This window comes from Ceratotherium simum, chromosome 8 (genome assembly GCF_057802395.1).
Source record: "Ceratotherium simum simum isolate JZ-2026a chromosome 8, ASM5780239v1, whole genome shotgun sequence".
Taxonomy (NCBI): domain Eukaryota; kingdom Metazoa; phylum Chordata; class Mammalia; order Perissodactyla; family Rhinocerotidae; genus Ceratotherium; species Ceratotherium simum.
Genome location: NC_141907.1, coordinates 40,147,678 through 40,171,799, shown reverse-complemented (window position 1 = coordinate 40,171,799; position 24,122 = coordinate 40,147,678). Strand labels below are relative to the sequence as shown.

At 36.0% G+C, this 24,122-nt stretch overlaps 1 protein-coding gene across 10 annotated transcripts in view; it reads left to right on the top strand.

The window, feature by feature from the left end:
• Nucleotides 1–22,786, top strand: part of FRYL (FRY like transcription coactivator) — a 248,264-nt gene extending 225,478 nt beyond the window's left edge. For 8 of the 10 annotated variants that reach the window (XM_087434284.1, XM_087434283.1, XM_087434278.1 and 5 more), the window contains 9 exons: nt 4,733–4,983; nt 7,603–7,810; nt 9,364–9,513; nt 11,666–11,764; nt 15,452–15,520; nt 18,366–18,383; nt 19,131–19,241; nt 20,176–20,366; nt 20,696–22,786. In XM_087434284.1, coding sequence (XP_087290410.1) covers nt 4,733–4,983; nt 7,603–7,810; nt 9,364–9,513; nt 11,666–11,764; nt 15,452–15,520; nt 18,366–18,383; nt 19,131–19,241; nt 20,176–20,366; nt 20,696–20,954 — 1,356 coding nt within the window. In that variant the 3' untranslated portion in view covers nt 20,955–22,786. The remainder of the gene's footprint in view (nt 1–4,732; nt 4,984–7,602; nt 7,811–9,363; nt 9,514–11,665; nt 11,765–15,451; nt 15,521–18,365; nt 18,384–19,130; nt 19,242–20,175; nt 20,367–20,695) is intronic. The other 2 variants (XM_087434282.1, XM_087434280.1) reach the window with 1 other exon arrangement.
• Nucleotides 22,787–24,122: the final 1,336 nt, after the last annotated feature.

The window sequence follows — 24,122 nt, the reverse complement described above, 5'->3', positions numbered from 1 at the left end:
TGTGGCGCTGTATCTTCTTCAAAGGACTGCTTTTGTTTTTTCTTCTCTCTGCTTTGTATTTGGGTTTATGTGATTGGTGCTATGATTGGGATTAAAACCTCAGGCCAGCTGTGTTAGCAGTTGGCTAAATGAAACCTTTTAAAAAGACTTTGGAACTACTAGTATTATGTTTTTTGGAAAGGCCTGTGAGAAGTAAGCCAGATTCCAAGCTAATGACTGACCAAAAATAAGTAAGTATTAGTTTTTTTAGTATGTTTCTTTTAAGATTATTATAGATACTTTTTTTTTTTTAACTATAATTGCTATAGCTCTGTGATATGTGCTTTTATGCGTTGGTAAGTATTAGGAAAATACTATATATTTTTTCAGCATTAACTAAATTAATGTAGTTATTAGAGCTCTTTATTTTAGTAAGTTAAATTCTCATGTTCTTATTAAGCTGACAATATAACATCTTTAAAAGTAAGCAGACATATTTTGAAATGAAGGCATTTTGGCAGTTTCTTAAATGCTCATACCAGTATGGCTGAAGTTTAGATAATTCAATTCAACAAATATTGAGATTTTACTAGATGCCAGGCATTCAGTCAGGTGCTAGAAAGATGAATAAGGCATGACCCCTGCTCTCAGGGAGTACATCATCTATTAAGGGAGACAGAAAAGGTTAAAAAATAAGCATTACATTTCAGTATGAGAAACTCAACCATAGACATGTTCAAGGCTTTGTGAAAACTCAGAGGCGAGACTGATCAGTTGCGTGTTGGAGGTGATGGTGGTAAAGGACAGGCTTCATGACCATTGGGACATGCCAAGCAGAGGGACTCCATGTGGAAAGACACGGCAATGTGAAATAACATATGTTCAGGTAACAGCAAGAAATTTAGTATTTCTAGAGAATAAAATGGGAGGAGGAGGTGAAGGAGCAATGGGAAAGATAGATAGGGTCTAAGACATGAAGGGTCCTACATGCCATACTAAGACCTTATCTTGAGATGATAGGAAGTCATGAATTTTCATTCTTTCAAGAGATACCTGTTTTGTGACAAGCACTGTATCAGATACCTAGATGGGAATACAAGGCATAGGAGCATTCAGTCACTTAACCAACATTTAATTAGTCCCTACCACGTGCTGGGTACTATTCTAGGCTCTGGGCAAACAGCGCTGTGTGAAATAAACAAAGGCTCCTGGTTTTATGGAGCTTCATTCTAGTAGGAGAGACATAATAAACAGGTAAAACAAATAAAATGTAAATAATATTTCAGAAACTGATCATCTTATTATTCACACTAAGAAAATCTAACAGTAATGCGGACGTGGTGAGGAGAAGTTTGGATAGGGCAGCATTTGAGGTGAAACCTAAGTGACAAGAAGGAGCCAACCCTTGAAGATGTGGAGGAAGAATGTTCCAGGCTGAGGAAGCAGCAGTTAAAAAGGCCCTGGTATATCTGAAGAACAACAAGCTGGCCTGTGGGGCTGGAGCACAGTGAACAGGAGAGTTGGAGGGAAAAGGAGTTGAGGGGGGGAGGGGGGCAAGGTGCTCTTGAGGTCGGTCTTATGAGCCACATGGCAGGTAACCATTGGAGGATTTTAAGCAGAAGGTTATGATCTGATTATGTTTATTTTTTTAAATCTCAGCCTTTTTTGTGGAAAAAGGAAAGTAAGTTCTAGTACCTGCCACATGGAACCTGCTGTCTAGGCACCTATCATGAGTGGAAGGTTACAGTCTGGTTTGTGTTTTGGTAAAGTCTCTGTAATAAAGAAGTGTAGAGAGTGGATTGGAGGAGGCTGAGATACGGAGATAAGCTGGAAGAATATTAGCAAGAGATAACGGGGGGCTGAACTTAGACCCAGTGCATGGACGTGGGAAATCTTTATAGGAGAGAACCCACAGGATTTAGAGATGCACCTGAAATAGACTATAATCCTTTCAGTTGTTGGGAGGCTTGTTAAAGTGAGCATTAACTACTAGTTAATAATCTGATCTGTTGTGTCTAGTTTAGATCATAGCATGTTAAAAGGTCAACAGACATTCTCATTAGAAACAATGGAAAACAGCAGACTGATACTAGAAGTACCTTCTTAACAAAAGCAGTATGGTTAATAGTTGTGTATTTTAAATGTATTTAATTAACAAATAGGGAAATCTTATAATTTTGGTTATTAAAATAGTTTTAATCATAGTAAGTAAACTATCTCCTAGAAATAATTCATAATTATTGGAAAGGAATTGGAAATTCATACAGATTTCCATATATATGGTAAATTGTGTTATTTCAGGTGGGGCATTCATTCATCCAACAATATTTAATGGGCCTACTTCCAAGGCACTATAAAGTTTGGTGGGTTATTTCAACATGGCATGTTCAAATTGCCGTAGAAGGAAAAATTAATACCAATAAAAATTCTAGGTGTAAATATGGCTCTAGCACTGTAACATAAACTGTCTTTCCAAATAACTAATGCTTACCCTTTTAATGGGCAAATCTTTAAAAAAGAAAGTTTCAGGTGGAAACCTTAAATAGGATGTATTTGAATATAAGCTATTGGAATGATTAAGGAATGATTGTACTCTATTATTTAAACAGTGCTATTCTGTGAGGATGCAAGAGTTTGCTGCTCTCCTTGCTTAACTAACTCCAGACCAGTTTTCCCTTAATCCGATTTGTGTTTTCCTGCCGTATTTCTGTGTCTTTGAGATCTTCTAATTCCTTTCCCTGAAATACCATCTGTCTTAGCTTGGGCTACTATAACAAAATACCGTAAACTGGGTGGCTTATCAACAATAGAAATTTATTTCTCACAGTTCTGGAGGCCAGGAGTCCAAGATCAGGGTGCCAGCCAATTCATTGTCTGGTGAAGGCCTTCTTCCTGGTAGCACATGGCTGTCTTCTTGCTGTGTCCTCACATGGTAGAAAAAGAGCTTGATAGCTCTCTGGCCTCTTCTCATAAGGGCACTAATCCCATTCATGAGGCTCTACCCTCCTGACCTAACCACCTCTCAAAGGCCCCACCTCCAAATACCATCACATTGGGGGTTCGAGTTTCAACATATGAATTTTGAGGGGACAAAAACATTCAGTCCATAACACTATCGCTACCCTATTTTTGTCAAAGCCCATCATATGTTGTTTCCTCCAAAGAGAGTAGTCTCAATTGCCTCAACTAGATGTGTGATCTTTCCCTTCTTTGAGTACCAGTAGTTCTTTGTATATCACTTCTGATAGTTACCTTACACATACCATACTCTACTATATATTATTGTCATTTGCATATTAGCTTAATCCCATTATTAGATTATAAACTAATTTTAGTTAGTTAGTAATTTATCTCAGAGCACCCAGCCCAGAATCTGATCAAAATCCATCATTTTATTTTATGTTATACAGTCATGCGTCACTTAGCAACAGGGATACGTTCTGAGAAATGTGTTGTTAGGCGATTTCATTGTTGTGTGAACATCACAGGGTGTACTTACACAAACCTAGATGGTACACGCCTAGGCTGTATGGTACTAATCTTATGGGACCACCGTGGTATATGTGGTCTGTTGTTGACCAAAATGTCTTTATATGGTACATGACTGTAGATGAATTTTACAGATGGAAAAACCAAGGCCCAGGCTGGTCTAAGGCCAGGGGCTCTTTCACTTACTTTTCATGTTTTGGAAAGAAAACTCGATTTTTACCCATGAAAAAGAGATAAGAAACTACTGTATAACTAAGTAGTAACTTAGGCTAAGTACTGAAAGAAGCTGATCTTTATTCTTAAAACTATGAGACCCATGAGTGCTTATTTTCAAACTGATTAATTACTATCTATGCAAATTAAAACTAGTATTGATACTGTCATGATATACCCCTTAGGAGTATTTTTCTTCTTTAACAGTGGTAGTTCATTTATTTAACCAGTATCTGTTGGGCTTCTACTCCCTGCCAGGCATGTAGCAATCTTATTTCAGTAATGTTACAATGGATAGGAAGGTAAAACCATGAGTATACTCTATAATACATATCTTCATTATCATTTGCTAAGGGTTAGGATTATGCAGTCCTTCTTTTTGATAAATGAACTTGAATTCTAACTCAGTGATGAAGCATTCTTAGTACTCAAACCTGAAATGAGTTATTGTGGTCTTATTACCTGGAAGCAACTCTTACATCACAGGTATTCAGCTCATTTATAGCAGTAAGGCTGCCTTTGTTTCAGTTCAGCCTCCTCCTGATTGATCAGGACCTGTTCCTGATTCATGGACAGCCCCACAGGACCAGTGGGTTAACCATTTTGAATTATCGCCTCTTACATCCAGAACTTACTGGATATAATATTCTGGTATAATGAAAGAAATGGCATTTCAAATAAGAGAGAATTTATAGTAATAATATAAAGTTCTACTAATGTAGAATCAGAATATGTATGAGAGAAAATATTTTACCAAAGGATATATTTCTAAGGAAACACCTAAATTCTATTAAGAGAAAAAAGATCTCCTTGATGTTTCTATGTGGCAATAGGTGATACATTTTAATTTCAAAATTTTTTAAACCTGGAACTATTTTTAAAAAACAACTTTATATAATCTGAGTCCAAAAACTCCAAAAATTAAACTGTGTAAATGAAGACTACTTAATAAAATAGATGTAGATTGATGTCAATAATCATTTATTCTGTGTTGATAAAATTCTTTTTTTAAGTGTTTTTAAAGTCCACAAAAAATATGATTGTTTTACAGGATACAAGTTCAGTATTAAAGGAGGAAGAGGGTATTACGGCCTTTGAAGATGAAAGGTCATATTTAATTCAAGAACAGCAAGATTCTCTTGTGTGTCAAGGAATTCTTGATTTAGAGGAAACTGAAATGCCAGAGCCTCTAGCTCCTGAAAGCTACCCTGAGTCAATCTGTGAAGAAGATGTTACGTTGGCTTTGAAAGAACTCGATGAAAGATGTGAAGAAGAGGAAGCTGATTTCTCTGGACTGTCTAGGTGAGAGAATACAGCATCACAAACACTATAATGAGGTGATGTTTTCTATCCTATCCCCTCGCAAATATGACCCTCTATTCCAGTTTACTTACTTTCATTTCTGTGTATGTTTTCGTCCAAAATCATACTATCTTCACTTTTAAAGATACAATGACTTACTGTGATGGGCTCATTCTCTGTTAATGGCATTCACTTATAGAAAAACAAGTAGACCATTCTCAAAGCAATAGTGAATGGTGTTCTACATTTAGAAGCACACCAAACACCTATCTCGGCAAAATGCAAAATGGCCAGGTGTTAAAATTGATATTGGGCCATGGCCAGATCCAAGTATGAAAATCATGGGATGAACTTCTGTGATGCCAGAATAAATCTGAACTATATCCCAAAATTATTTTACAATTTCATTATCAGTGGTCAGATTTTTAAAGTTTGACTTATTTAATGGGCTGTCAGATAATTTCTCACTACTGTTTTAAATGTTTATGCTCTATACATTCAAAATTTATTATCACAAAGTATGAAGAATTCTCAAAGAGGACTTGTTCTTTACTCATGAGCTAACTAAACTGAATAACCAATTATGATGTACAGTTCTTAAAGGAAATTTTGGTGGCTGCTATGAAAGTTGTATACCAAACAATTCTATAATGATTAGAATTATGATATAATCTAATATCTACTATTTTGCTTATATTATTATTTAAATTTTATAAATATTTGTGACTCAAAATAATGTTCTTTATAAAAGTATCTAACTTAATGAACTCTCTCTCAGTGTATCTATTTCCCTATTGAACAATTTGAAGCTCCTTGATAATTATTTTCATACAAAAACATATTTAGTGATCAAATATTTCAGAGTTTTACTCTTACAATAAAAATTATTCGTTTATACTTCAGGTGGTAATAGAGTTTTTTTTGTTTTTTTTGTGTGCGTGTGTGAGGAAGATCAGCCCTGAGCTAACATCCATGCTAATCCTCCTCTTTTTGCTGAGGAAGACCGGCTCTGAGCTAACATCTATTGCCAATCCTCCTCCTTTTTCCCCCAAAGCCCCAGCAGATAGTTGTATGTCATAGTTGCACATCCTTCTAGTTGCTTATGTGGGACGCGGCCTCAGCATGGCCGGAGAAGTGGTGCGTCGGTGCGCACCCAGGATCCGAACCCCGGGCCGCCAGCAGCAGAGCGCGCACACTTAACCGCTAAGCCACAGGGCCGGCCCAAGTTTTACCATATACAACACATACGGAAGTTTTTCACTCTCAGTATGTCTAGAATGCTTACCCATATCTGAAAGTGTACATTCAGATATTAACAACATATCTTGGTGACACACCTTGTTCATATTATTGATTTGGATGTGACAGTAGCCTATGCAATCACTCACTCACTCATTGATCATACTCAAGTTCAGGGATGTCAGAAATGATGGGGGGGGCGGGTAGGTTTTCAGCTATTTAGCTTTCTAAAAGGGTGAAGCCAAATAGTTGACTTTGGCCAAGTACTGAAGCTGAAATAGGTAGAGCATTGCTACTAAACACAGAGGTATATCTACCCAAGCTCACAGGATACACTTTGTTCAAATCAAACACCACAATGACATTTTAAAAATTAACCTTTTTGAGGTATAATTTAAGTTTTCACTTCAAATGCCTGTGTTATTTTGATCTTTTCCCCCAGTCTTTACTCAGATCCCTCTCTTCCATATGAATGGCTCCGTAATTTCTGTAAAGCCTTACTGAGCTACCTTGTAATGTGAAACATGCAATTTTAAGACCTTGAGTAACACCTTTATGGAGTGTCTGACTCAAACACACCCTCATCTTTAAGACTCAGAGTTACACACTTATTCATAGAATGTTCAACCCAAATACATCTTCATCTTTTTTCATTGTTCCATTTTTGTTTGTATTATCTGACTGTTGGGATTATAAATTCCTCAAAGAAAACGGCTAGGTCTTATGTTCTTTTGAGTCAAGTCTGTTCCTGCCATGCTGCGAGGCACACAGTATGCACTCATTAACTAGCTGAGCTGGCAGTCTGGGTCATGGCTTTTAACATTGGGTCTGGACCCATAGTCCTGGGTTCAAATTCTGCTTCTGTCGTTTCCTACCCAATAACCTTGGCACATTATTTAACTTCACTGAACTTTTTTTCCTCATCAGGAAAATAGAGATAATAATAGTACCTAACCCTCATAGAGTTGCTGTGAAGATTGAACTAAACAATCCATAGAGAGCACCTAACACAGCCCTTGACACAAAAGTACATGACCATATGATAATCATCAGTTTGGGCCTGTTCAGATAAAAACCTCCAAAACTGACCATTTAAAATGAAAGCCTTCTAATCTGAATTATTCACAGAAGTTACTGAAATTATTCCATAGTGCTGGCATATTATAGGACTTGGGTTGTTTCGAGGTATTCTCATGAAATTAGATTTCTAATACCAAAGATGCTAAATAGAAACCTTACAAAGTTTAGGTTGTTGTACATTTTCTAAATCAATGTGTACATATCAATAAAAATAATCCATGGATGACTTAAACTATTTTAAGTAATTGAGTCTATTCTTTTAAGATAGTATTATGATTACTGTGATATTTTTGTTAACAGTCAAGATGAAGAAGAGCAAGATGGTTTTCCAGAAGTACAGACATCACCTCTACCGTCACCATTTCTTTCTGCCATAATAGCCGCTTTTCAGCCAGTAGCATATGATGATGAAGAAGAAGCCTGGCGCTGCCACGTCAGTCAGATGCTATCTGACACCGATGGATCCTGTGCAGTGTTTACTTTCCATGTGTTTTCTAGACTGTTTCAGGTCAGTGAGGTTTAAGGTTTCTAAATTCATATAGTAGTCACCTGATAAAGTTATGGAGTTTTTTTGGTCTAAAATCGCTATCTCAAATTTTAATATTCCCACTGATTTTCTTTAAAAAAAAATTTTTTTTTCCTAAGATAACGATATTATTTAAATTTACATTTTGACATTGTGGTACTGCTAGTACCTCATACAATGACTAGTACAGATATCTCCCCTAAGGTAATTAGAATAAAATTTCAAAACAACATCTGATAAATTTTCTGCACTATGCTAGGCACCATCAGGGATACCAAAGAAATATAAAGCATAGTCCCTGCCTTCAAGGAGCTTACAGTCAATATCGTAAAACAGTTTAAAGTGTTAAATTCATTGGCACTTTCATTACTGTGTGGAGACCTTAAAAATTTTAGCTCAGGTTGCTTCCAACTCTAAAAATAATAATAATATGAGCTAACATTTACTGAGTACTCACTACATGCTAGGCACTATGCTAAATGCTTTACATTGAGTAGTTAATTCTTACAACAGACCTATGGAATGTAGAGATATTTTTAGCATTCTATAGCCAGGGAAACTAAGGCACAGAGAAATGCCACCATTTCAGTCATTATCCTCTGAACTACCTACTGCCTCCCGTCCCTACCTAAGCAAATTTCGCCCATCTTGGAAGACCCAGCTAAGTACATATTCTCTCTGAAGCTTTCCCAGCCGCTCCAACCTCCAGTCTGCCTCCCGGAGGTTCTTTGGTGCTCAATAAGTGGAGCATTTATTTATTTAATTCTGTGGGGTCTACATTGCTACTTAGTTTTCTATGTATAGTTTTTTCTTTCCAGTGATATTGTAAGTTTCTTGATGGCTGGGATTGTGGCTTATGCTTTTTTTTTTTTTTTGTAATTAACACCTAACAGTGCCACACATATACATGTATGTACACATTAACTATTTGTATAATTATTATACTACTGATAATACAGTCTAATTCACTGAGTGGGTCAGGCACTATCTGATTGTTTTATGTGAATGAATATTCTTGAGTTCTAAGAAGATATTACACTTCATGTATTTTTATGACATTAAGGTCAGATGGCAGCCCTGAGCCAAGGATAGTAAACTACATTTACTGAAAGTTTCTCTCAGGTAGAACTTAACTGTAGAAGAGCTAATTCCTCAGACATGTGAGGGCTTTATTTCTAAGGATGTGTAGCATGTATTGCTTCTGTCTCTCCTAATGAAAAATCTCAGGAATGGGGAGATGGATGGCATTTAACATTGGTTTCTTTTTCAGTAATACTTTTGTAATTATTTCAGTAATATTTTGTAAATCTTTGATCGTTTTTAGAAATTAAACCGTTTCCTAAACAAGTGCCTAAAAACATGGATTTACAGATCAGTTATTATCACTATAATTATATATCACTGTTACATTATGTATCACTACAATAATAATTTTAAAATAAAATTTGCCTTAATTATAAATTGATTCTTTACTTAAAGATGAAAAAAGGCCTTCTTATGAAATACTAAACTTTTTCTTATGCTTTTCTCCGTAGACAATTCAAAGAAAATTTGGAGACATAACTAATGAGGCAGTCAGCTTTCTTGGAGAGAGTCTGCAACGCATTGGTACCAAATTTAAAAGTTCATTGGAAGTGATGATAATGTGTTCAGAATGCCCAACAGTCTTTATGGATGCTGAAACAGTAAGTTTTTACAAGAGGACTTTTTGTAAAGACTAAATTTGAATGGCATCATTTAGTAAATGGTCATTTTATTTTTTATTTATATACATATATTTTGTGTGTGTGTGTGTGTGTGTGTGTGTGTGTGTGTGTGTGTGAGAGAGAGGAAGATCAGCCCTGAGCTAACATCCATGCCGATCTTCCTCCACTTTATATGGGACACCACCACAGCGTGGCCTGACAAGCAGTGTGTCGGTGCGCGCCCGGGATCAGAACCCAGGCCACCAGCAGCGGAGCGCACGCACTTAACTGCTAAGCCACGGTGCTGGCCCCTATATATTTTTTTATTGAAGTATAATTGACAATACAACAATATATTAGTTTCAGGTGTACAACATAATGATTCAATATTTGTATATACTGCGAAATGATCACCACAGTAAGTCTAGTTAACATCCATCACCATACATACAGAATTTTTTTCTTGTGATAACTTTTAAGATTTATTTTTTTAGCAATTTTCAAATATGCAATACAGTATTATTAACTGTAGTCACCATGCTGTACATTATCTCCCATGACTTATTTATTTTATAACTGAAAGTTTGTATCTTTTGACTCCTTTTACCCATTTCACCCACCCCACAACCTCTGCCTCTGGCAAACACCAATCTGTTCTCTGTATCTATGAGCTTTTGTTGTTTGTGTTTTTTTAGATTCCACATATAAGTGAGATCATACAGTATTTGTCTTCCTCTGTCTGACTTATTTCACTTCGCATAATACCCTCTAGGTCCATACATATTGTCGAAAATGGCAAGATTTCCTTTTTTTTTTTTTAAATGGCTGAATAATATTCCATTGTAGATATATACCACATTTTCTTTATCATTCCATACATCAGTGGACACTTAGGTTGCTTCTGTATCTTGACTATTGTAAATAATGATGCAGTAAATATGGGGGTGCATATATCTTTTCAAGTTAGTGTTTTTGTTTTCTTTGGATAAATACCCAGAAGTACAATTGCTGGATCATATGGTAGCTCTATTTTTAATTTGAGGAAACTCCATGCTGTTTTCCATAATGGCTGCACCAATTTACATTCCCACCAACAGTTCACAAGAGTTCTCTTTTCTCCACATCCTCACCCACACTTATTTCTTGTCTTTTTGATGATAGGCATTCTAACATGTGTGAGGTGATGTCTCGTTGTTTTCACTTGCATTTTCCTCATGTTTAGGGATGATGAGCATCTTTTCATGTACCTGTTGGCCATCTATATGTCTTCTTTGGAAAAATGTCGATTCAGATCCTCTGCCCATTTTTTAATCAGATTGTTTGGGTTTTTTTGCTATTGAGTTGTATGAGTTCTGTATATATTTTGGATATTAATCCCTTACCAGATATATGATTTGCAAACATTTTCTCCCATTCAGTAGGTTACCTTTTCATTTTTGCTGATGGTTTCCTTTGCTGTGCAGAAGCATTAGTTTGCCTTTTTTTTTGGTGTCAAATACGAAAAATCATTGCCAAAGTAAATGGTCTTTTTAAAAATTAATTCAGAATTTTAAAGTGTAAAGGTTCATATTTTCAACTTGATTATAAATATCTAGCAAAATACAATTCCAGTATATTATATGTAGTGACTTGTGACTATTTGTGATTCTGACCCCTCCTTGTCCTCACCCTCTCCACACTCCTAAATGAAGAAGACAAAGAGTCATTCTCTAGAGATGTGAACTTTTCCCGATTCTTGAATAAAAGTGGGTAGGAGAGGGCTAGACCTCTTCCCATGAAGAAGCCAGAGCTCCCTGGTCTTCCCCTGACTTGTTTCTAAGCACACCCATAGATAGTTAAGGAATTAAGGTTTAAAAAGCTTCAAGGATGTTACCTTTAAGACCATATAGTGGTCTGACCTGCCATTTCTTGCCTGAGCCAGTTTTTGAAAGCATCTGAAGATGTGCTTGCCCTTGCTGACTTCCCTGAAATCCCACTGCACTCCTACTCTGTGTCAGTGAAAGGTTCGCCGTTAGTACGGGACAGAGTACAGAGACACTGGCACCAAGTTGGGCTGAAAACCAACTAACAGAAATTCCATGATCCAAAAGTTGTTAGTGCATGATTATGATCAGAAATGCTAACCCAGATCAATGTGTTTCTGAATTGACAGCTGATGTCATGTGGTTTGCTAGAAACACTCAAGTTCAGTGTTTTGGAGTTGCAAGAACACCTGGATACATACAATGCCAAAAGAGAAGCAGCTGAGCAGGTCAGTCTCTTTTTACCCTGTGAAAAAAGTAGTAGTGTTAACCTGGCAGCTGAGCAGTGGAGATAGAAAAGAGGACCTCTTAGCACTTAGAAGCTGTGATAGATTGCTACAATAATGCCCCCAATGAATCATGCCTCTCTGTGTCCACACCTGTTTGCAACATGACTTTGCTGTTCCTCTCACCAAGGCTCTATTTTCCCACCTCTTAAGTCTGGGATGGCCTTCTGACTTGTTCTGACTCATCAAAGTCAGAAGTGATGCTGTGCATCTTCTGAGACTAGCTCCTCAGACGCCTTTTGCACCTTCTGCTTTTGCCATCATGCCTGTCAGAGTGTAAATTGGGATAAACTCTGGAAAACTAGTTAACCTCTAGCCTACTGGAGGATGAGAGGCCATATGGAGGAGAATGGAGGCATCCCAACTGACAGCCAGCATGTCCCCCGGCACATGAATAAGTCAAGCCCGGTCAAGCCATCAGATGACTGTAGCCTGAGTAACCCTTGGCAAGACCAGAATAAACTCCCAGTCAACACAGAGATTTGTCTTGTTGTTTTAAACCATTAAGTTTTAGGGGGCTTGGTTATACAGCAATAGATACATTTACAACAGGAAAACATGAAATACTTACAGGTAAATCTAGTCAAAGATGTGCTAAACCTCCCCACAGAAAACTTCAAACATTACTGAGAGAAATTAAAGGCCACCTAAGTAAATGGAGGACTATACCATGTTCATGAATCAGAAGACTCAATAGTGTAAAGATGTCATTTTTCCCCAAAATGATCTGTAGATTTAATGCGATCTCATTCAAAATCTCAGGTGGTATATTAATGGAAAATGACAGGCTGATTCCACAATTTATATGGAAATACAAATGGCTAATAATAGGGCAAACAATTTTCGTGAACACAGGTCAGCAAACTACAGCCCTCAGGTCATATCTGGCCCACTGCCTGTTTTTGTAAATAGTTTTTTGGAACATAGCCATCCCATTTATTTACGTATTGCCTATGGCTATTTTTGCACTATAACACAGAATTAAATACTTGCAACAGAGAATATATGGTTTGCAATGCCTCAAATATTTACTATCTGCCCTTTAAGAAAAAAATCTTCCAAACCTTGTCCACAAAAAACCACAACAAGGTCTACACAACAAAGTTAGATTTACAGCCAGTAAGACCTATTAAAAATCTCAGAAGACTGTACTACTGACATAAGAATAGACAACTAGACCAATGGAACATAACAGACCCAGACATATAATTGAATCATATAATGAATCATATAATTCACAGCAAAGGTGCTTTTGCAATGCAGTGGGAAAAGAATGTTCTTTTCAATAAATTCTACTGAATCAACTGAATATCTGTATGGGAGATAAAAATGAACTCTGATTCCTTCCTGAGCTATCATCTCACTATTTCTTGTCCCATCTGTTGTTACTTTTTTCTCCTTTCTTGTCTTCTTTTTTATCAACCAAGTATTTTTATTATTCAGTTTTTCCCCTCTAATATTTTTTAGTTATACATTCTTTTATTATTCCTTGAGTCTTCTAAGGACCACCAGTGAAGGCCTGAGGTATTTATCAGGACCCCACCCTCTTGGCAGGCACTGAACAATTTTTGTCTCCCCAGCACCATGAGACCAGAAATCTTCACTTACTTTCTTAGCCTCCCAGATGCTGCTGCCTGGTTTCTTAGCCTCTCCTGCACATGAAAAATGGAAGAGGAAGTACCCCCAGAGGAAACTGCACACAGGCCCCCTTCTCTGCAGTTCCCTTTTCTCCAGGATCTTGGCCCTCCATACCTCACTACCTTTGATAACCATTTTTCCAGCCCAGTGAAACCGTAGGCCACCACTTTCATTTCAGCTTCTTATGCCTAGGGACATGAATAAGCAAATCCCCCAGAGTAAACACTGGGATCAATGTAGGGCTCCCTTCAGTACTTGTCTCTAACTCCCTAAATCCTGGCTGATGGTGTTCGGCTTCTCTAGTTGTCCTTAGAGGATTAGCCTTACACAGGCTCCTCCATCATGCCCAGAAGCCCAACCTCTCCAGTTAAATTTTAACCTTCATTGGAGCCTGGAATAAAGAAAACATCATGACAGGAAGACTGATTAGGTGTGAACTGGAGGGTATTCTGTACCCCAGCTGTCTACTGTGTCTTGTATACACTGGCTGGAAAGGTGTGGACCTATACTTTTCAGGCCAGTGTGCAGCCATGGGACTGTAGGGTTGGGGCTTATCTTTTAACAGAATAAAAATCAGAAATAATTGCCCTAAATATTGCCCCTAAAAAGCCATATCACTAGGCATACAGTATATAAAAATGAATTGAAATTATTTTTTCAAATGTGTTAGTATACTTAGACAAATTGGACTGGATTCATGATGATGATTAAGTGTACAGACATTTTAACATTTTGTGTGACTAAAGACTAATGTACCAATTCCATGATAGATGTCAACTATATTTTGCCGATACAAAGAAATCTGCAGGAGAGCTTTTGACAATAGCTGCCAGCAGCTGTGTCTCACTAGAAAGGCTTAACATGTTTTTCTTCAGAGATGCTGTCAAGCAAAGAGCCTAAGGGCCTGTACAGTCTCAGGGACTGGGATAAAAGGGACATGAGGTCAGAGAGATTGTTTTGAAATCACTGAGATGTCTGATTTTAATTCTTTGCTTGTAGAATGTTAAGGTACAATTGAGAATTTTAAATGTTCAGTACTGAAATATTTTTAGAGCGTAAACTTGATGTAGCTAGTAGTTTTTCTCCAAGTCCTAATGAAAAAAGTCCTAATGGTTTCTTATATATATTAGTTTTATTCTGTTTAATCTATCAAACACACACAAAAGAACTAGGAAGTCACAAGAACTGATAATATTAATAATATCAAACTGTCAAAACCTAGGAGCTTAACTTGAAGGCTCTTAGCTTTCACTTCAGCTTGGACACTCTATGACTCCAAGTGTTTTTTCCCACTAAACCATAATGCATTATTTTATTTTTATATGACCAAAGAAAAGGTACCTTAAATAAATATCCAACTTTAGGAATAGCCCCTGGATAAGGAAAAAACACATTTGACTTCTATATTCAATATTCCATGGAGATAACATGTTTGTCATTCATTACTGTCCAAAAAGGAAGAAAAAAGAAAAATAAGATTTAAAATGGATTTTGGTTTCTGTTTCACTAATTAAAACTGACACCAGTCTTCTGAGAATTACACTTCTGATAAGCAAACGGACCTGGTTAATTCTCTCTAAGTTGCCTTTATTAAATTGACCAGAGGGGAAGCACATCTTTCATTTCCCCATCTTACATTAGACAAAGGTCAGGTGTAAGTTGTGAAGATTTCCAGTAAAATCTGCAAAATTCTTTACTGAAGAATATTTTTATTAACACCACTAGTCCCTGGAATAGAAGATCATTTGTGTTTCCATCAGTCAACTGTCGCAAACGTGCACATCTAGTTATACTGACATATCATCTGCTGTGGTTTGTTGTATATAAATGATTAGGTTCAAGTGGGGATGAAATTCTATGTCGACAACCAATCCTAGAAATTCAAGTTCACTTGTAAGTTTGTTGTTTTATATGCACAGGCTGCTATATTCCCAATTTCATTGTGCATTGTACAATTACGGTCTTAAAATTTACTGTTACTTATTTCTTTAGTGGTTAGACAATTGTAAGAGGACATTTGGTGCCAAAGAAGACATGTACAGGATAAACACAGATGCACAAGTAAGTTTGTTATTCTTAGTGTTGCTGTATTTCTGTATCAGGTAAAATAACGTGTATGCTCAAATGTCCTTATTTGATATTCCTCGAAATAAGAATATTTATATCAGTTTTCATTTTTGTTATCAGAACAATCTTTGTAGAAGTTAACGTTCAGTGAAATATTGGCTTAGTAATGAAAAATTCACTTTAATAAAAATGAACGATCAGCTTGTGACTGATGCTTAATAACATTCAGTAGATAAACTTGATGGCTATCTGGACAGTCCAGGTTGGCTTTTAGTTGCATTTGCCTCTTTAAAAAAATTTTTGTTCGGCATTCGTATTCTGCAGATAAATTGGTCAGGAAGGCAAACGTAAGAGTAACATTATGTACATTCATATTAGCCTTTCTAAAGGTGACATTCCGATTGGATAAATGATGTTTTTTGCTAGTATAAAACTCAATGAAAATATATTTTATTGGAGAAAAGTGCACATATATAATACATACATGAGATTGAGGATAAATTATAGACCTGATTAATCTAATAGGAATGTAACTTCATATGGAGACGATGTATTCATCAATAAATGGTCTCTGCATTTGACATCAGAATTCTAATCTTTTTCAATGTCAGATTGCTATAGATTTCTAGTCACTGTAAAAGTTACTGTACTATTATAATAAAAATTTAAAGTTTTTAAAAAACTGAAATGTTGGGAAAATAATAGTATACACTCAATAAATGTTAACTGTTTGCCAGGCACTGTGCTGAGAATTTCACATCTGTTATCTCTGTCCTTACAACTCTGTCTAGTAGATGGTATAATTATACCCATTTTGCAGATGAGGAAACTGAGGCTCAGAGAAGCTAATTTATCTAAAATCAGTTAGAATTAAGATTTAAACCTAGGCAGGATGGGCCGGCCCTGTGGCTTGGTGGTTAAGTGCGCGCGCTGCGATGCTGGTGGCCCGGGTTCGGATCCCGGGTGCGCATCGAGGCACCACTTCTCTGTTCATCCTGAGGCCGAGTCCCACATACAGCAACTAGAAGGATGTGCAGCTACGACACACAACTATCCACTGGGGCTTTGGGGGAAAAAAAAATAAATAAAATCTTTAAACCTAGGCAGGCTGACTCCAAATCCTGCACTGTTTTACAAAGAAGTTGTCAAATCATCTGTGTAAAGAAAGAAATGAGGCAAGATAAGGAATTAACCCTAGACTAGAATTAGATCCCTTGGTTTGAATTCTGTCTTTGCCACTATTTAACTGCATGGCTTAAGCAAGTATAAACTCCTTCTTTCCCCATATAAATTAGGTGTTAGACTAAGTGATTTCTTATATCCCTTCTACCTTGAAGAAAACGAGTTCCATCTCCAAGAGTCTACGTCAGTTAATATAGGTTTTCTACTCAGTGAAAACTGGAAACTCTGTACATTTAAGACTTTCATTTATATTTTACCTCTCCTTTCATATTCAGCTACTTGAGAGTGGGGGACCCTTTTTACACATTATCTGTCCCTGTGTACCAGTATAGTCCTTTGCATAATAAGCAATCAATAAATATTTAAAAATAAGTATATATGCAAATTTTAATATACTTGAAAAGCAATAATTTAAAATGTACCATGTTAGCATATTTAGTGTAATTTCTGGTAATTCAGAGCTATAGAATTAATTACGTTCATGTTATTTCCTACAATTGTGGAGATCATAAACTTTATCAGGGATTTCTTTTCCATTATATCCCAAAGTAGAGGCTATGGATATATGCATGTAGAGTCAGTTCTATTGAGAAAAAGTATTTAAAACTCAGTTTCCATAGAAAGCAGTATAAAGTAAAACCTCAGAAATTTAGATATGCTAATATATTTGACATTGGATTGTGCTCAACTGATGTTCACTGTCCATGTAATTTATGGTAAGCAGCAGGGAGCTAAAGTTCACCTTTGCTTAGAAAATCCCTTCTAAATTGATAGGAATAAATGTTAGATGAGCAGTCCTTCAGAGGAAACTTTAGAAAAGCAGACTTCCAAGGGGACTTTTGAAGCAATATTTACGTTATGGCCATGGCTGTTTTAATTAGCCATCATTCTTCTCCATTAATGAGTCTAGGTCCAAGTTGCTGTAGATATCTTAATGTGATATGTTTTAAATAGTTGATAAACTAGATGTTTCACTATGTATTTTACATACATTATCTCATTTGATTCAGACCTAGTTGGGTTGAATTTCCGAAGTTTACAAAATTACATTTGGAATGCCATTTAAAACATACATCTACTTTTGATATTTTACCTTCTGGCTCAGCACCAATTATGACAACATAGGACCTAATTAGACAGTAAAGGGTAGGAAGCCTAGAATGAGCAATACCAGGGATAATCTTCTCATGGGTATTTATTATGTAAGATTATAAGCCAATTCTTTTCTGAGAAGAACAGTAATTCATTTATTATTTTCTAATCAGAAATTTTCTACTTTATCAATGTAAAGTTTATTACATTTAACTTTTTTTTGAAAGGCTATAAAAACCTAGATAAATCATTTAAAATAGTCCAATTTCCCAAGATCACATTAGTTCAATTTTATTCTCTGTGACTTTTACATAGAAATAAACTATAGCTTAAATGTAGTTTGGTTATTATTTGGCAAAGAATTAAAAACACCCTGGACTGTTACAGTAAACATCTAAAAAGTTTTATTCTGGAAATAGCATCATAAATTTTTCTTTGGGGTGTAATTAAATGTTCTTCAGTTTTCCTAGGACATCTGTGACCCTAGGTAAAATGATTTCTTACACTAATTCTTGGTCTTTTTCTTCCTTTGTATTTTTTGTGACCTGATCACCTTCTTGCTTAGCAAATGGAAATTCTAGCAGTAAGTGACTTGTCTTAATTTATAGACTACTTATCCATGTCAGACAAACTGGTTTTCATTTGCCATTTGTGACCTAGCAATGTTTTGTCATGGACTACTTTAAGAGTAGTGTGTGCTTCAGTTTTGCATAGCCCTGATCCATGAAATCTTGGTCCTATAAAAATGACATTTTATAATGTACAACTAGCAGTCACCTTTTTGTACATCTATAACTAACATTGGATTTTTAAAATTAAGAAATTTAAAAGGCAAAGTGCACGTTAGTCTCATTTCAATGAGATTATGAACTTTTTTTTTAGAAAAATGAATTCACTTTTAAGAAAGACGTTACCAGGTTTCTTGTCAAGGACTTGTCGATAAATGCAGTGAGATATACATCTCAATGGTGCAAAAGTATATGCATTTGTAAATTCTTTTCATTATGAATTTAAAGTCTTTAGTTGGGGTGAATCCTTTTCAAAGCATCCTCTATATTGCCTGCTGAAAAATTCTATTTGTCTAATGTGAAAATGTGCTTCACACTAAAAATGAATTACATAACCAACAATAAATTTTTATTTTAATCCCAGTCTTCAAAGCATCTTTCATCTGTCTTTCATCAGCTTCATATCATATTAACTTGCTTACTACAGAAAAATAAATGCCAAGACAATTTTAACATTTATAAATTTTTATTGGAAATATAACATATACTCAAATATCATGGAAAATAGCACATAAACTTAATACATTGTTATTTATTTCTAGGAACTGGAGCTCTGCCGAAGGTTATACAAATTGCATTTTCAACTGCTGCTTCTGTTCCAAGCCTACTGTAAACTTATCAACCAAGTAAATACAATAAAAAATGAAGCAGAGGTAAATATTCAGTTATACTAGGCATCAGTAACTGATTCTAGATAATTAAAATATATACAATACGTATATTTCTTGTAGGAGAGCTTATGTCAAAAGTCACTTATAGTGAATCTTTTTCAGAATTGTTTTTTGAAATGATGTGCTATTTCAGGACCTATTAGTAAATAAGACAGGAGATAGCCAGCTGTCTTAAAAGGTTCAAGACCTTAAAGGTTGCACTAGCAGCAAGAGATCGTCTGTAATCAGAAGTCAAGTAAAGCATATCAATTCAATGAAGACATAAAATCATATTGTGAAATCCCCTAACATCTTGTCCATATGTTTCTGTAGTTCTAGTAATTAACACAAGAATAAATGTGTCAAAAAACACTTTGAATGTTGGAAATCATGTTATGAATAGGTTCAAAGGTAGTGACTTTAGTCTTTTTTTCCCCCCTGGTCAACCACTGATACTGAAACTGTCACTGGGGAAATGATTTAATTTTTTTACGTTAAATCAATTAAAAATATATATGCACACATACTGGTTTTTAATAAAATACCCGGGGTAAATAACCTTTTAAAATATAGACTTTACTGTCAAAATTTTTCATGATGCCCCCCATAACAGAAAATGTATTTTTACTACCCAAGATGTAGTCTATACCATATGTTAAAAGCAATATAAACATTGGTTACAACCTGTTTATTACAACCTGTTGTTTTATCAAGAGTATTTAAAGACCACTATTTGGTGACTGAAATTATTTATCCCTACTGAATAGAGAACTTGAAATATTCAGTGCCCTTAACCACTAAGTTTAACATTCGAAAATAATCTTAAAAATAAGAGATAATACTACTACCATCAGCTGTATCTTCACAGCCAATTAAATGCTCTTTTTATTACTGAATATACAAATAGATCCTTTTCAGGTGTATTGATTTGTTTTAGGTCATCAATATGTCCGAGGAAATTGCCCAACTGGAAAGTACCCTCAAAGAAGCTGAGTCTGCTTCGGAAAACGAAGAAATTGACATTTCCAAAGCTGCACAAACTACTATCGAAACAGCCATTCATTCTTTAATTGAAACTTTGAAAAATAAGGAATTTCTATCAGCTGTAGCACAAGTAAAAGCTTTCAGGTAAAACGTGAAGGGATTTAAAAGTGATGCCTTTATACCCAGACTGGGAGTTTACAATGATTAGGTTTTGGTTTTCAATTTGATGTTTCAATATCATGTCTTTGTGAAAGGAAGGCATGACTTTATTTTCTACAGTTATCACTGAAATGACACCAATTTCAGATTTTGTTTACTCTCAGTGATACTTTAAGATATTTGCTCAAATATTAAAACAGATTCTCAGTGATTCACAAGGAAATTTTGTTGTTATAGATATTAACTTAAAATGGAGTTAATCTTTGTAATTGCTTGAGTGAGTCTCAGGACTTAAAAATGTTGTTTATTTTCAGGTCTCTCTGGCCCAATGATATCTTTGGCAGTTGTGAAGATGACCCTGTGCAGACACTGTTACACATATATTTCCATCACCAGACGCTGGGCCAGACAGGAAGCTTTGCAGTTATAGGCTCCGACCTGGACATGTCAGAAGCCAACTACAAACTGATGGAACTTAATCTAGAAATAAGAGAGGCTCTACGCATGGTGCAATCATACCAGCTTCTAGCACAGGCCAAATCAATTGGAAATTTGGTGAGCACTGGATTCTGAGAAACTTCAGGCATTCAGGAAAGAAACTCAACTGAAGATGATTAAGAATATTAACAAGCACCTTTTATGAACCCTTGCAGTTCACTGATAACTTTTTCTGGCAGCATCCACAACCATGATGTAACTAATGTCAAACTTTATCAAGGTAAAGTAAGAATGCCAAAATCAAAGATCTGAAGAAAAAATCTAATTGTTTAACAGCTGCCAATACCTCCCACAATAACTGTATGAAGGAGGAATTTTTTAATTACTCAACTGACATGAAAAGAAAAGGGCTAAAAGTGATGCATACAAATACATTACTTTCTGGAGAAAGAAAGGAATTCTAAGAACGTTTGCAATAATGGCCTCTAATACTGAGACATCGGAAAGCAGGTGACATGAGGCTGAAATCGAGGCTGGTTCATTTTAGCTGAAGACCTGCGGGGCTGCTCGGATTTCTAGCAGTCAGAAGCATAATCTACAATTGATGCTTAATCATCTACATGAAGAACATCCAGTCGGATAGATATACACAGACTTATTTGCAAAAACCACTGATTTTTAACATGGGATAAGGGTGTGGGTGTTTTGTTTTTTTTTGGTCTGTATAAGGAATTATGTGTGTGTGAGCTGGGATGTGTGAATATGTGATAGTCATATTTTCAAGGTATGGATGTTTGGTGATAACGTCTCAGAGCATGCCTAAAAGAGCACTGCAAGATTATTTTTGAAGAAATTTTATTTTATTAGATCTAACTCTTCACAGTGTGTAAATGTTAGAACATTTTAATAATATTTTAAAACTGGGCTTTCCCAGTATTTCAAAAAGAAATAATATATCTGTTAACGTTATTGGAATGCTGCTCAGTTCTCTGATCAGTGCTTATGTTACGATTGTTGATAACTAACCAAAGTAGATGCCTGCAGAGACTTTAAAATGTAAAATAAAGATGTATGCTGCCCGTCAGCCATTCTCATTAGAAAAGTTAACTTATTTTACTCCATAATTATTATAGAAACTGTATAGATTAAAACCAGTATTTTCTTGTACATTTGTGCAATGCACTGTTATACAAGAATAGGTGTACAAAGCTAAAGAAAAAACTTGTGGTCATTGATGGTAGAATATATGACTTGCACGCTCTGAAGTCTGCAGAATTCAAGAGAGATGCAAATGTATTCAGGACTCACGTGTTTCACCCTAAAGGAACCTGGGGCTATGGGGGAAAATGAAAGGAAGCCTGAAGACTGACTACCAAAACATGCAATATACTCATTCACTGTCTAGGTCTGTAGCCTAACATGAACTGGATTCTCTGTCCTTTTTTAAATAGCATTTTGTAAAAGAAATGAATGTAGTCCCACAATTCCTCTGATTTGAAAGGAACACCTTGTATTTTTTATATGCATCTCTTATCCACTGTGACTCTTCTTTTAAACTGGGCTCTGATTCCAGAGTTTAGAATGTAGACATGAAATGCTTAGCTTTGCCTTTTCTTGGGGGTGTGGACCCTGCCAGAAATGTAATTATGCTCAAGTGCATTAATTGAAGGCACTGTGCACGCCGTTGGACTGCTGACTGTAGTTATGTTACCTGGAAAATTCCATAACTGGTCACGGCACATTCATAATCACTGTATTTTTTGACCCTGATAAAAACAATTATTTTGATGGTGTTCTGGTACTGTAAATGGTGTCCTTTAAATTATTTAATAACTAACTTTTGGGTGTGGGGCAGGAAGAGAGGGATGGTGTCCAGAGACACACACTTTACATCCTATCTTACCATCCCCTATTTTTCTCACCCTCCTTATATCCTTTTTGTTAAAATAAAAAGCATTGTAGCTGTTGGTTTGTGTTGTATTTTAAGAAAGGATGAATGATTATAGTGTGCATCATTTAGAAACTTTTCAAGTGTTACACCTTCATTATTCTTAAACATAGTTTTCCTTAAAGGGGAGAGAACAAATATAGTTAAATTGACTAATTACCCAAAGCAAACTTTTTGAACAGTTGAAATTTCCTTTTCATATTTATTTGTATGTAACTAAGTCTATTAATAATGTAATAAAAATGAATATACCTGCAGAAATCAAGATGAAAATACAAAGTCACTAAGATTGTCCTTTTGCAATGGGATTCTCCTTAAACCTATACTTCTTTGCTCCTCATCCTCTGAATCCAAAGTTTGCATTTATTAACAAAATATATCAAATGCTTAATTTATTAAACACATGATTCAGTTCCAGTCAGAGCCCAGTTTTTGCTTTACAACCATATTTCTTTTGCCCACTAAATTTATCATTCTGAGATATTAAGTTTGTAGAATAACACCAAGAGAAGAGATCTGGCAGTCTCTTCATGCCGCTTCTAAAATAGAAAGCCAAAGGATTTTTACACAATTTAGAAAATATTTTCTACTTTTAGTGATATAAAATGGAGGATATGGTACAACCCACAGTCTACCCTATCTTTAGGAAACAGTTACACATTCTCTTGGAACAGACTCACCAAAGCCAGGGTGAGCTTCCCTCCTTTAGGTCTATGAGAACTGCTCATCCACCACACCAGCACAACCTAAAGGAATGGAAGATAATAGAATCAATGTAATTAAAACTGTACTTGAGGGCCGGCTCCATGGCTTAGCAGTTGGGTGCAGGCACTCCACTGCTGGCGGCCCAGCTTCGGATCCCGGGCACGCACCGATGCATCGCTTCTCCAGCCATGCTGAGGCCACGTCCCACATGCAGCAACTGGAAGGATGGGAAGCTATGACATACAACTATCTACCGGGGCCTTGGGGGAAAAAAATAAATAAAAACTGTACTTGATTGGGGCCAGCCCAGTGGCGTAGTGGTTAGATTTGCTTGCTCCGCTTCAGCAGTCTGGGGTTCACAGATCAAACCTGGGGTTCAGATCCCAGGTGCAGACCTATGCACCGCTTACCAAGCCATGCTGCGGCAGGCGTCCAACATAGAAAGTAGAAGATGATAGGCACGGATGTTAGCCCAGGGCTAATCTTCGTCAGCAAAAAGAGGAGAATTGGCAACAGATGTTAGCTCAAGGCTACTCTGCCTCACAAAAAATATATATATATATATATAGTACTTTATGGCATTTTTTTTTTTAATTTTCAAAGTAACCCACTGTCACTTGAGCAAATGTAGGACATATGAAAAAAAGAAT